The sequence below is a fragment of the Culicoides brevitarsis genome, chromosome 2 (assembly GCF_036172545.1).
Source record: "Culicoides brevitarsis isolate CSIRO-B50_1 chromosome 2, AGI_CSIRO_Cbre_v1, whole genome shotgun sequence".
Taxonomy (NCBI): Eukaryota; Metazoa; Arthropoda; class Insecta; order Diptera; family Ceratopogonidae; genus Culicoides; species Culicoides brevitarsis.
In genome coordinates this window covers 6,852,184-6,865,915 of record NC_087086.1, presented here as the reverse complement: position 1 = coordinate 6,865,915, position 13,732 = coordinate 6,852,184, and the positions used below count along the sequence as shown (strand labels likewise).

Sequence of the window (13,732 nt, the reverse complement as noted above, 5' to 3'; positions counted from 1 at the left end):
CATTTATTATTTTTAATTTGCCTACATTTAATTTATTTATTTTTTTTTATTTTATGAATTTTCTTAAATATTTTTTTTTTATTTTTAATATTTTTTTTAATTAATTTTCAAATTATTATCATTTTATAATTTTTTTTATAAATTTAAATTTTTGTATCAAAAAAAAAAATCTTTTCATCAAAAAACCAGACATCTCCATCAAAGCGCATCAAAAATTCATCTCACACTCGCCATCTCTCAACTCTAATCTGATCAACTTAAATGAAGTGCCAATATGTCAACATCTAGATTTATTCCATCAACGACACAAAAACAATCGATACAAAGTTTCATTTATAATAAAATAAAAATATATTAACTTGCATCTCCATTCACAATGTAAACAACACGCTTGCAATAATTTTTTTTTGTATTTTAAATTTTATTTATTTGCAAAATAATTGCAGATATTTATACAAGTTCATCAATAACTCGCGGATCGTTTTGTGGTGACTTGAGGGATTTCAGCAGAAGAGAGCGCGAAGAAAAAAAAATATGAGTAAAACCTGAACTTGAATAATTTAATTTAAAAAAAAATTTATGCCGCGCAAGGTCATCTGAAATGCGTCTTTTTTTTACAAGGAAGGAAGATGACTGTAAGTGTGGCAGGCAGCGAGTGAGAGTCAAGCAATGAGTAACGCGATACGAATTTGACCTTTTCGTTTTAGTGTTAATAATAATTGGAATTGTGTTGGACTGGTTTTTTGAATAAGAAAATGCGTTGAGAAGCGTGTGATTCACTCGCAATGATTAAAACGAGGGTTAATTTAATTAATTTAAGATCATATTTTTAAATCAAAATTTTTTTGAGGTTAATTTAACATCTTAAGGTACTAAATTAAGATCTCAAGGGTTTAAATTTAGACCTTGAGATGTTAAATTAAACTCCAAAGGTGTTAAAATAAGCTCTTGAGAAAGTAAAATAATTCCAAAGAGATTTATTTTAAGACCTTAAGAAGTGAAAGGGGGTTAAAATAGCTCTTTTTCAACTCATAGGTCGATCCTTCAATGAGTAATGGCAAAAAAAAACCAAAAATTAAATTAAATTATTGATATCAACAGTACATTACTTTACATTGACAGATCAATTTAGTCCCGATGATTTATTTAAATTATCATCCAAAGGAATGCCTGACCATTATTATTTTTATTATCGCAGAAATTCTTTTGTTGTGACATGAACCTAGCATTGCAACAGGATATAAAAAGTGCAATTAAAGATCCATTACCTGAGAATGCACAGACAAAAGACTTGAACAATCAAAAGAGGCGAGAAACCTCGTTTATCTTATTTTTCGTATTTTTCTACGTTCATCTTCCAATCACTTGTTGCCATAACCATAAAGAGTATCGCGGTGACATGATTCGATGAGATTATCAAGGTTACGCATTGCGTAGGTATGAATCGCAAACACACTGACCAACCAACCTGTCATAACTCATCTAATTTGGAAAACAATATCAAATGTTACTGAAAAAATATGAATGAGATTTTATCAGAAAGACAATTAATCATGATATGCAGAAAATGTGCAGAAAATGGTCCTTCAGATAGCGATTCTCACACCTACAGTCTACTTTGTTTATTTTTAATTATTAAATATAGATTCCTGAAGAGGCTCCGAAAAAATTCTCACATGTCAAGGAACCTTAGATTAGCTGAATAACATTTCAAGTACGGACACTTAATAAACAACTTATGCTTTAGTAGTTCCGTACTTTTTTTTTATCTATTTGATTCGCTGCTTTGGTGCGACGCAAATTCAATATTTACTCACATTTGAATACGCATAATGTGATTAAATATTCTTGACATGACAAGATCAGTGGCGTTACGTGTGTCTTATATAACAAGTACAACAGAAAATTGTGGAATGTTGTAACATCAACAAAAATTTTATCTCGATTCAAAAAGATTGTCGTCGATTTTTATGCGACATTATTTGAATTACATTTATTCAAGTTCAGTTGGTTCTTCTTGCGTTTATGTGATGAGGCATTATTTTTTTTACTATGAATGAAAAAATGGCTCCATTTTGGTTTGAGAGTACTTTTAACGATTTTTAACATTTTTTTTATAAATTATAATTTTTAATAATTTTAAGATATTTTTGATTTAAAAATCATTTAAATTCAATTTTTTTAAAAAAATAAATATTAAAGATTAAAAAAATCTTATGAGAATAAAATTGTAAGAATGTTCATGAAAAAAAATTAAAAGAACAAAAGCAGCTGTGAAAATATTTGAAATATCAAAAATTTATAAATTAAATTTTTTCTAAATTTAAAATTAAAATTAACTTTAAAAAGCTTTACTTAGATTAAATAGAACCATTTTTTTTTATTTTATATTTTTTTTTAAGCATGAACTTTCACTCAAATACGTTTTTGGGCCTTTTAAAACTGGAAAAAAATTTATTCATACAATCGAGTTTACAACAACTATAGTTTCAATGTTTACATATTTTTGTTTTTTTTTGCAATGGAAGGACTTGTGATAGTCGACCAGTTATTGAATAACACTTTTAAGTTTTTATGTCATTGTTATTGTTTAAGGAAGTTGAGCTATTTAATGTAAGTTGTCATTATTCTTCGACTGAAGTACTTATTCCAATGGGTCTGCTTGTTTTGGACTGCTTTTATTCGTTTTTTTGGATTGGGATGAGTTAAAAATCATATATACCCGATTACCGGTCTACTGGATCAACCGGATCTACTGTGAGTTTGGTCTAATTGGGAACTAAAGTTTTATGAAGTAATAAGTACACATTTTTATGTTCTTGACATTCTGATTGTAAATTTTCCACAGTTTAAGAAATTCATCCATGATCTTCGCTTGACTTTTTAACTTCAACTGAGAGATAAGTTTATTAATGTAAAATTCATCGATAGTCCTTTGAATGTACCTAAAATTAAGAAAAAAATTAATGAACGATTATTAGAATTCTTAAATTAGAAAAGATTAAAAATCTAATTTTTAAATGTTTTTTAATGTAATTTTTTGAAAAATATTAAAAATAGTAAAATTAATTAAGAATAAAAATTTCTTATCTTAAGATTTAAAAAAATGCGCTTTTATCAATTTTCATTACTTACAGACTTTTTAAAAAAAATAATTTTTGTGACATTCATATCGGAAATTAATTTAAGTCTCCAAAGTAATTTATTTGCTTCTTTAAGTGAAGTGTGCGCACACGCAAAATCCATAGCTAAAAACGGGCATAAAATATTGATTTGTTTATGCCACAACGATCGAACTGTTGACCCGTTGAACTACAATGTTTCTACTTACTTCGACAAGCCTCACTCGTTCGTTTTAAAAACAATTTTTATAAATAATAATAGGTAATGACGATAATCTTTTGGAGCATCTCTTGACACCACTCAATGACTTTTGTGAGTAATTCTGATAACTTATGACTTTTGATCATTTTAGGCAGCAACTCATCGGCTTCCTTGTCGAAACGAAAAAAAAATTAGATAAGTGAGGAAATGCAGCTAAACGACTTCAATTTATCAAAAAACGCCCATTGGAGATCGAGATAAATTGACGAACGAAATCGAGAGTGAAGCACGAGTCACGAAATCTTCAATACAAGTAGCAATTTACATGACAAAGTAAATGATTTATCGTCAATTATTGTAAATTTACAACTTTATTCAACGAAAAACTGGCGGTTGACGAGCGAGATAAGCAAAAAATGAAACAAAATTACTCAAAAAAGAGGTAAATTAACTAATTTTGATGGTTTTTATTGTGTCTTTGTGTCATGCGAGCAAGATGCTCGTCTCGCGCCGTGTCTCGCGGTGTCTCGCAAAAATGAAAGTTTGCGAGACACCGTGCGAGACAAGATGCTCTTAAAAGATGCGACAATTAATTGAGACATGAGAAGGTTAAACATTTTAATTCCCGCTTTTTACATTTTTTATTTTAATGAAAATTGCAAAAAAAATGTTAATTATATTTTTTTTATATGAACTATGGAAAATTACAAAGAAAAAAAAATTAAAAAAATATTTTTATGTGAAAAAAAATTTTTTGTGTGACTCAGGGGCAAATTTTTGTAATTTTTGATCATTAATGCTCGTAAATATGAGATTTCGATTGAAATTCACGATAAATTAACACACGAAATATTCTTTTTAATTGACTTGAGCCATTCTTAAATTAAGTAAACGTGAGATTTTATTGAAATTTTAATTTAAATATTTATCGATTGCATATTTTTAGGCTGAAAATTTAAATAAATAAATTTTTTATATGAAAAATTTTCATTTTTGAGCCAATTTTTTGAATTAAAATACAATTTTCAACATTTTTCGTTGATTTTATTGACAAATATAACTAAAAATATGTAAGAAAAGCTTAAAAATGTATTGAGTTGTCGTCGACTAGGAAATATTTAAACATAAAAACAGCTAAAAAGACAAAAATTGAAGCAACTTGAGGAACAAAAATCTCAAACTTTTATGAGAAAAGGTATTTTTGTGACTTTAACTTCGTTTTTTGGTCGAATTGTCATCTTGATTGTTTTACTTTCAGCTCTATTTGCCTTTTTAAGAGGTCCGTGATATGGTTTCTTCTTGCCCAACTTCTTGCCGGATGATGTCCAATACTTAGTTTTGCCCATTTCTTCGTAACTATCATCATTCAAGGCGTTATTTTTGATGGGAATTGGCGGCGGAATGCGATTTAAGCGTTTTGGAGGCGGCGTTAACTCTTCAGAAGACAACAATTTTCCGCTGTAATCTGATGTCGAGGAAGTAAAAGGCAATGCACGTGCTCCAATTATGTTTCCGCTCATCATCGAAGGAACTGTCGTGATAATTGTCTCATGCGGCGGCGTATTATTCGGAGGATCAAGTACGAAAAATTTCAAATTCTGAGCATTTGGGGAGGTTCCATGTGATGGAAGTGCTGTTGGGAAGTCAAAATCATCTTCGGCATTTTTCATTTTTCGCATGTTTTTGTAACGATGATTGAAGACTTCTTTCGAGTTCATTTTGTGATGTTGCTGTTCGATCGTGGTTGACGGTTGGAAATTCTTCAGTGTGGGTTTTTTGATTTCCATGGAGGTAGCGTTGAAGGGCTGTGGAGGATTGGCATCTTTCCGATGAAGGATACCGTGTGCTTTGAAAGGAGTTGGATGGAAAATGTGAATGTATTTGGTTTCGACGTGCGTGTGACGATTGATGATCTTCGGGATTTTTAAGCGGATGTGAACACTGAAAAAAATTATAAAAATTTTGGTAAGTCGAAATTTTATTGATTTTTTAAATTTAAATTTTTTAAGTGACTTTGTTTAATTTAGAATTAAAAATCACAAATTTGTACCTTAAAAAATTTGTTAAAATTAAAAAAAAAATTACTCGATATTTTTTTATTAAAAAAATTAATTAAATATTAATTGTTGAGTTGGAAAAAATAATTTATTTTATTTAAAAAAAATTGTAAAAAATTAAAACTATTTATTTTTTAGAATTTTTTTTAATATTCTTATTTTTAATTTATTTATTTTTATTTAATTTTTTTATTTTCAATTTGAATTTGATTAATTTTTTTTTTAATTTTTAAAATTTTTTTAAGTACAAATTTGTGAATTTCATTAAATTTAAATTAATTTTATTTTTTTATTAATTTATTATAAATTATTTTTTTTAAATTTTTTATCAAATTTTGAACACTTTTCCATTTTTTTAATGAATTCTATATTATTATTGTCAAATTTTATTTTTAATTTTTTTTTAATTATAAAATTAAATCCAACTTATTATTATTAATAAATTAATTTTTTTAAATTTTATTTTTTTATGAATATTATTTTTTATTATTATTTTTTTGTTTATTTAAATTTAATTTTTTTTTAATTCATAAATTGTTTGAAATTTTGTAAAAATTTAACAAAAACTTAAAAAAAATATTATTTTTTAAAGCATTTGATTCACTTTTTAGCACAATTTTGTATTGAATTTGTCGATTTCACTAAATTTTTAATTTTTCCCATATTTAAGTCTTTAATAAATCTTTCACTTACTGCTCTGTATCTCCATTTACATCCAAAATACTGTACAAAAGTCCCATTAAAATCACTAAAAACTTCATTTTTATTTTTTTTATTTATTTTTTTGACTTAAATTTTTAAATATTTTATTTTGAAATCCGTTTTGAGCCTTATTTTCTTTTATGAAAAGTCAATAAATTTCACTTTTTTATTAAAATTTTCCTCTTTAAGGAATTTTTTCTTGCATTTTCTTCATATTTTTTAATTTTATTTTATCACTTTTATCAAAAATTTTTCATAAATTATTAATTTTTATCAATAAAATTGCAATTAATCCAAAATCCGTATCCAAGTTCCGTTCTGCGACAATGGAAAAGTAAAAATGACAATAATTTACCGCTATCAATGTCTTTTATTACTTTCCCTTCGGTAACTTTTTCACTCATAACACACACAAAAAACCGAAAAAATAACCAAATGAAAACCAATCCGCAACAATTATTTATTGTTTTTATTACTTGTGACAACAAACACGCAATTGATCTCGGTAAATACGGGCTTTGCCAACTATTTTCACGTAGATTGACTCAATTCCGCCGTAGAAACTTTACTTTTTGATAACGAACTATTATTTTGTCATGCAATACGAATCTACGGAGAAAAGTCGAGTATTGACATTTTTTTTTCTTCATTCCGCAACCACCTTCAGTTTCGTTTTCTCGTCTCGATCGGAAAATAAGTCAAGTGTGACTTATGTAATGTGAGTTTTTGCTGCTTTTGAACTTTTTCTGGTGCAGCTTGTCACCTGAATTGGCAAATTTTGCTCGATTTTTCGACCTGCTTCTCAGTCAAACGTCCGAAAAATGCACAAAATGAACTCGTGACCGAAAAAAATGAGATCCATTGTTTGAAAAATGTGAAATAGATACATTTTTTCTGCAATTAAATCATCAACAGAAGCATCTCCATTGTGTTTTTTGTATGGCTTTAACCTTGTTGAATGGCTTGGATGAGCAAGAAAGTGAATCGTTGAATAAATATTTAGCGAAAATTGCATAAAAATTATTATTTGCACATTTCTTGATGATATTTTGAGATAAGAAACCGATAAATATCGACGTGACTTGAAATTTTCATGACATTCGAGACGATGTTTCGCTTCAAATCGAACTTTACTAAAATTTTCTTAATTTTTGTTCCAGCTAACGTTGCTTTAGTTCAAAATTTTCATCGAAACTCGCAAGTTCAATGCAAGGAAAGGTCCAAAAATGACGAAAATCTTTTCATAAAGCGACAAAAAAGGGAATTTGCCAAGTATTTAGGATGTTTTGAGGATAAGCAGGAGAACAGGAACTTCAAAGGTTACATTCAGAAGTCGCATAGTAACACGATTGAAAGATGCTGCGAGATTTGTCGCGAAGGAGGATTCGTTTATGCGGGCACAGCAGGCATTTGGTGCGTTTGTGGCAACAAATATCCAGATGAAAAGACGAATCCAAGACTGAAGGATGAGAAATGTAGCGATTTGTGTTCAGGAAATCCGTTTCAAAGGTGCGGCGGGAAGAATATTTTTTCTGTTTTTGAGACAGGGAATGAACGTAAGTGATTTTTAAAAAAAATTGTTTTCGAAGGATGGATAAATTTTGAAAATTTTTGGTTAAAATTAATTTTTTTTTTAACATAAAAGTAAATTTTTTTAATTTAATTTAAATTTAATTCAATTTAAAATTTTAATATTTTTTGCTAAATTTCGAACATTTTTTGAAAGATTTTTTTTAAATTATATTTTTATTTAATATTTTTACAAAAAAATCAAAGTTCATGTTTAATAAAAAAAAATATTTTTTTAAAAATATTTTTATTAATTTTGAAGTAAAAAATAATTAAAAATCTTAAAATTGATTAAAACAAAATATAGTAAAAAATTGGACATTTTGACCAATATTTTAATTAAAATTAATTTTTTTATTCAAAATTTTTTTAATTTAATTTTTTTTTAAATTATTTCTTTTATTTTTTTATTTTGTTTTTTATTTTTTAAATTAGTTCAGGCAAAAAATTAAATAATAAAATTTAAAAAAATAAAAAAATATGTCAAAAATTATAATTTTATAACAATTTATTACTTTGAAGGTAAAAATTGTTAAATAAAAATTAAAACTTTGATTAAAAAAATTTTTCAAAGTTAAAAAATTTAAATTTCACCAACAAATTTTAGTTGAAAAATTAAAATTTTAATTTAAACTAAAATTTTAAAAATAAATTTTAATTAAAAAAATTAAATAAAAATTTTAATTTAAATTTTTTGTTAAAAAATTCTCTTCAAAAGAAAAAAAATTCAATTTCAAGCTAAAATTTTTAATATTTGTTCACCTTATGAGTTATTTTTAAATAAAATTTCAATTAAAATTAATTTAAAATCCTTCTTTTCAGAGTACATTTTCGACAACGACGGCAACCAACTCAACGAAAGTTTCATCCCTGCCAGCCCTTATGACTTTTACGCGCATTTCAAGCCATCTGGAGGCGAAAACGGCTTTCACGACTAAAGTTATTTGCCTTTCATGTCAAGAAACTTCATAATAAAACACTTCAGAATCGCAAATTGATTACTTAGATAAGCTCGTACCGCACTTATTTGAATTAAAATCGCATGTTAATTGCTATAAATACGGAAGGCATCATCAAACACCTGTAGCGAATGGCAACCTCATGACTCAAATCAACACAAAACTATTATTATCACAGAACAAACTTATTGCGCGCGCCTCCGTACACGAATTAATTATAGAAATTGCCGCTGTCTGCACTCTATTATTATCATTTATTGACATTAGATAAGACTTGGACTCCTCTCGATGATTTATTTGATGTTTTCAGTGCAATTTCTGCCGTCGTTCGTGTCAGTTCTCGTGCAATGTTCGCCTCAAAAGCTTCAAAAGTCCTCTTAATCGCCGTTCCAACGAGCGTAGCGGCTCTCGTGTCACGCCAAATGTTCGCCGAATGCAAAGAAGACACAGTTACGATCCGGCGTCAACGTCGTGAATTCGCCAAATATCTCGGTTGCTTCGAAGATCGCGAGGAAAATCGCAATTTCAAAGGTTACATCCAAAAATCCCACAAAAATACGATCGAAAGTTGTTGCGCTACATGCCGCGATGGAGGATTTGTTTATGCAGCAACTGCCGGGATATGGTGCGTTTGCGGCAACAAGTATCCCGATCCAAAGACGAATCCAAAACTGCCGGAAGAGCGATGTTGCGACACTTGTTCAGGCAATCCGAAGCAAAAGTGCGGCGGAAATTACGTTTTTAGCGTTTTTGAGACAGGAAATGAACGTAAGTTTTTTAAATTTTCAAAAAAATTGTCCGAAATTGATGATTTTTTGCTTTTAGAATACACTTTTGACAAAGACGGGAAGCAAATTGGCGAAAGTTTCATTCCTGCCAGCCCTTATGACTTCTGGGGACACTTCAAACCGAAGGGAAGTGAACATGGATGGCACGATTAAGCAACTTTTTAACCAGAAATCAACTAAAAACATAGAAAATCGATTAAAAAAGTGCAATTCGTGACAAAATAATGATATTTTCTTTCAGTTCCTTCCCATTTCTCGTTGGATTTCCGATATTCGCACCTGCCAACTGTTACTTGCTTGCTTGACCAGACAAAACGAACAATTTTCTGTTGATTGATTTCATTTCCATGAATCGTGACGTTTTTCCATTCCGGTCGAGACGCTTCATTATGTGACTTTTTTGTGAACGATTGTTTAGATAATGCAAAAAAAACTGAAAAAATTCATAATTTTATTATGACATTGTTGCAATTTTGTAATAATATTTATTTAATAATTGTCGTTATGCTTTTTTGTTGGGAATTAAAGCAAAATAAAGTCATGTTTAGTCGTCATGCCATCCATTTTGACTTCCTTCTGGCTTGAAATGTCCCCAAAAGTCATAAGGGGAAGCAGCGAGGAAGCTTTCTCCGATTTCATTTCCTTCTTTGTCGAATGTGTATTCTAAAAAATAAAAAAAAATTAATCAATTTATGAAAATTAAATTAAATTTAAATTTATTTAATAATTTTTTCAAATTTAAATTAAATTTTTTTATTAATTTTTTAAATTAAAATTAAATTTTTTTATTAATTTTTTAAATTAAAATTAAAATTTTTAATTATTTTTTTAAATTAAATTAAAAATTTAAATTTTTTAATTTTTTTTTTTTTTAATTTAAATTTTTTAAAATATTTTTTTTAAATTTAAATAAATTTTTTTGAATATTTTTTCAAAATTTAATTTAAAATAAATTTATTTTTTAAATAATTTTTTTTAAAATAATTTTTTTAATTTTAAATTCATTTCTAAAATTTTTTAATTAATTTTTTTTTTAAATTTTTTTTTAATTATTTTTTTTTAATTTTAATTGATTTTTTTAATTATTTTTTTTTTAAATTAAAATTTTTTTAGATATACTTACGTTCATTTCCCGTCTCAAAAACGCTAAAAACGTAATTTCCGCCGCAATTTTGTTCAGAATTTCCCGAACACTTGTCCGAGCAACGTTCTTCTCCGAGTTTCGCGTTTGTTGTTTCCTCCGGATACTTGTTGCCACAAACGCACCAAATGGCAGCTGTGCCGGCATAGACAAAACCTCCTTTGCGACACACTTCACAGCAATTTTCGATCGTGTTATTGTGCGATTTTTGGATGTATCCTTTGAAATTTCGATTTTCCTCGCGATCTTCGAAGCAACCGAGATATTTTCCGAACGTGCGTGGCCTACGTTTGACAACTAAGGTATCAGCTGATGATGTGCACTCATCGGCGACAGCAAAACTGAGTGCAAAAACGAGAAAAATTGCAATTTTGAACATTTTGACGTGTTATCAAGACTGCAGCTCGACAAATAATGATTGGAATGATGAGATTACTCTCAATTATTATAGCGAGAGATGAGGCGATAAGAGGTTTCATGTGTGGGATGACCTTTATTTATTGATGTTTTGCAATTGTCACGTTGATATTTCATAATAGGACAATAAAATTTCATATGGAACAAATAAACCATAAGGAAATTGTTATCATGAGGAGAGAAAAAGGTCATCGGAATATTACAAGGGCGAAATTTCTTCTCAAAATAATTAAATTTATTGCGATTTTGTGAAAAAAATTTCATTTTGAGGCTCAAATTGTTGAATTTTAAGCTAAAAATTTTTTTAAGGTTTAAAAATTAAGTAAAAATAGCAAATTTGTTCAAAAATTGGTTAAAATCTTAAATTTTTTTTCAAAAAAATTTTAATGAAGGAAAAAAATTTACTTTAATTTTTTTTTGTTCTTAAAATTTCATAAAATGCGAATTTTAATTTAAAAAAAAAAATAATAATTTTTTATCCATGCGAAAATTTGGTGAAATTTGCCCTTTTATTGACTGAGATATGCTCGCAAACATCGGTGTTGCGAAAACGCAACGTTACAAATTTTTTTCAAAAAATATTTAAATTAAAATTATTTTTTTTAATAAATAATTTTTTAATGAAAATTAAATATTTTTTTTTTATAAAAATTAATTTTTAAAATTATTTTTAATATTTTTTTAAATTATTTTTAATATTTTTTTTCTCTTAATAATAATTTTTTTCTAAAAATATTAAAAATTTATTTAAATACTTAATTTTTTTTGTCTTTTTTTTTGAAAATTTAAGGATTCTCGTTAATTTGTAATGAAAAAAAAAAATTTGGCAATTTTTAATTAATTTAAAAAATATTTTTTAAAAAAATCAAATAAAAAAAAACAAAACGAAAAAAATCTTACCTGAGTATCGTCGACATCACAAAATCAGCAAGCGTAAATTTTTTTTATTTGATTTTTATTAAAATTTTTTCGTTTAATTAACTTTAATAATTAATAATTGATTTACTCGAGGAGGTAAAAAAATAATTATTACTTTTATGCTTAACGAGGAAACGATTTTGTACAAAAGTGTACAATAAATAAGTCGAAGCGAAACAAGGCAAGCAAGCAGCAAGTAAAAAAAGCATTTCTAAGGCACTCCTGCTTTTTTCTTCGTTTGATGCACGGGCGGCGTCGCTACCGTAACTGTCGACGTGCTGCTCGTCTCTCCCGTGGCATAAACCGAATTCACGTGATTCACGGCATTCGAGCCGCTTCCAAGGCCGCCAAGCTCCTCATACGATGCCGCCGATGGATGTTCGTGCTTGTAATGATGATGCACATGCTCATGCTCGACTTCCTCCTTCAGCTTTTGGTACGGCGAAATGACTTCTCGAATGTGCGATGGCGCTTGTGGCACTTTCACGTATTCCTGCTTAATGATCTTTTCCTCTTTGATAATTGACGGTTTGTGATGATGATGCACTTCTCGCACGACGGTATGGATGGACGGTGTTGGCGGCTTTGGCACTTTATGCTTTGCTTTGTGCTGCTTCGGTCCGGGCACTTTGTACGGGATGTGAATGACGATCCGACGTTTGCTGCGTGGATGAGATGGATGAGTGGTTTTAAAAAGCGATTAATCTTAATAATAATCGTGACTATCATCTCGCGTTTTAAAAGTTCTCTAAAAGTAGAAAAAAAGTAAAATTACCTGGCTTCCGCTGATTCTATTAGAATATTGAACATAATGACTGCAACGATCATCTGAAGAAAAAAAAAATCATGAGGTGAGATAATTTTCTCTTAAAATTTTTTTTTCTTAATTTTTTTCACTCACAATAACTTTCAGCTCCATATTTTTTTTTATCACAGCTCTAAAGCTCTCCTTTCCTTATGACGTACACTTACAAATTGAAGCTAATAAGGAAAATGCATTCAGTTTTTATAACTTTCTCCCAAAACTACCGTTTACGAAGACGAAAATTTACTTGCAATTAATGATGATGTTCGTGTTATCTTTGCACGCTAATGCATAATAATCATAATTTTTCATGTTGTAACAACAACAAAAGATATAAACAAACATGCATCGCTTTTATTTTCGGAACAACGGATTACTTACCATTAGATGAGGTCCAAATTTAAGGAGTTACAAGATTTTTGTTAAAAAATTATTTTTTCGTATTTTAAGAGGATTTTGATGGAATTTCTGTAAGTAAATACAATTAAAATTTTAATTAAAATTATGATTTTTAATCATTTTTAAATTATAAAAAAAACATAATTTAATTTAAAATATTAGGTAATTAATTTAGATTAAAACTAAAAATTTTATATTAAAAAATAAATAAAAATAAAAATTAATTAAATGAAAATTTTAATTTATTATAAAAATTTTAAAAGTTTCTTTAAACTAAAAACAGATAAAAGTTAAAATAAATTTTAGATGAAATCATTTTTTGAGCTTCAGGCATTTAAAAAAAAATTCATAAAAAAATTAATTAATAAACAGATATTTAATTTTTTTACGGTTGTTAAAATTTTTTTATAAAAACAAAAAATTATGAAAAAGTTATTTAATAATATTTTTATTTTAAAATAATTTTTTAATTAAATTTTTTTAATTTTTAAATATATGTATTTGTTTTTTTGAAAATTAATTTTAATTTTAAAATTAAATTTATTTTTAAAAATTATTTTATTAAAAATTATTAAAAACACTGAATTTCAATTGATTTTTTTTTGTTTTTTGTATTAATTATTTTTATTTATTTAATTTTTATTATTATTTAA

General features: G+C 27.3%; 2 protein-coding genes across 2 annotated transcripts; one reads left to right on the top strand and one right to left on the bottom strand.

Moving 5' to 3' along the window:
* The first annotated feature begins 8,855 nt into the window (after nt 1-8,855).
* On the top strand, nt 8,856-9,953 carry LOC134829840 (xylosyltransferase oxt-like). Its single transcript, XM_063843118.1, has 2 exons — nt 8,856-9,379; nt 9,437-9,953. Exons 1-2 carry the CDS (start codon nt 8,959-8,961, stop codon nt 9,550-9,552), a joined length of 537 nt encoding a protein of 178 aa, XP_063699188.1. The 5' UTR covers nt 8,856-8,958; the 3' UTR covers nt 9,553-9,953.
* On the bottom strand, nt 9,831-10,941 carry LOC134829841 (xylosyltransferase oxt-like). Its single transcript, XM_063843119.1, has 2 exons — nt 10,523-10,941; nt 9,831-10,062 (listed from the first exon to the last, which is right to left on the bottom strand). Exons 1-2 carry the CDS (start codon nt 10,917-10,919, stop codon nt 9,944-9,946), a joined length of 516 nt encoding a protein of 171 aa, XP_063699189.1. The 5' UTR covers nt 10,920-10,941; the 3' UTR covers nt 9,831-9,943.
* Between the last annotated feature and the right edge of the window lie 2,791 nt (nt 10,942-13,732).

Bases quoted from the DNA above. Each gene is read 5' to 3' on its own strand.
- LOC134829841 (XM_063843119.1), bottom strand. From the start codon at position 10,919: ATGTTCAAAATTGCAATTTTTCTCGTTTTTGCACTCAGTTTTGCTGTC. The intron at 10,063-10,522 runs GTAAGTATATCT...TTTATTTTTTAG, and splicing joins TTTTGAGACGGGAAATGAAC to AATACACATTCGACAAAGAA.
- LOC134829840 (XM_063843118.1), top strand. From the start codon at position 8,959: ATGTTCGCCTCAAAAGCTTCAAAAGTCCTCTTAATCGCCGTTCCAACG. The intron at 9,380-9,436 runs GTAAGTTTTTTA...TTTTGCTTTTAG, and splicing joins TTTTGAGACAGGAAATGAAC to AATACACTTTTGACAAAGAC.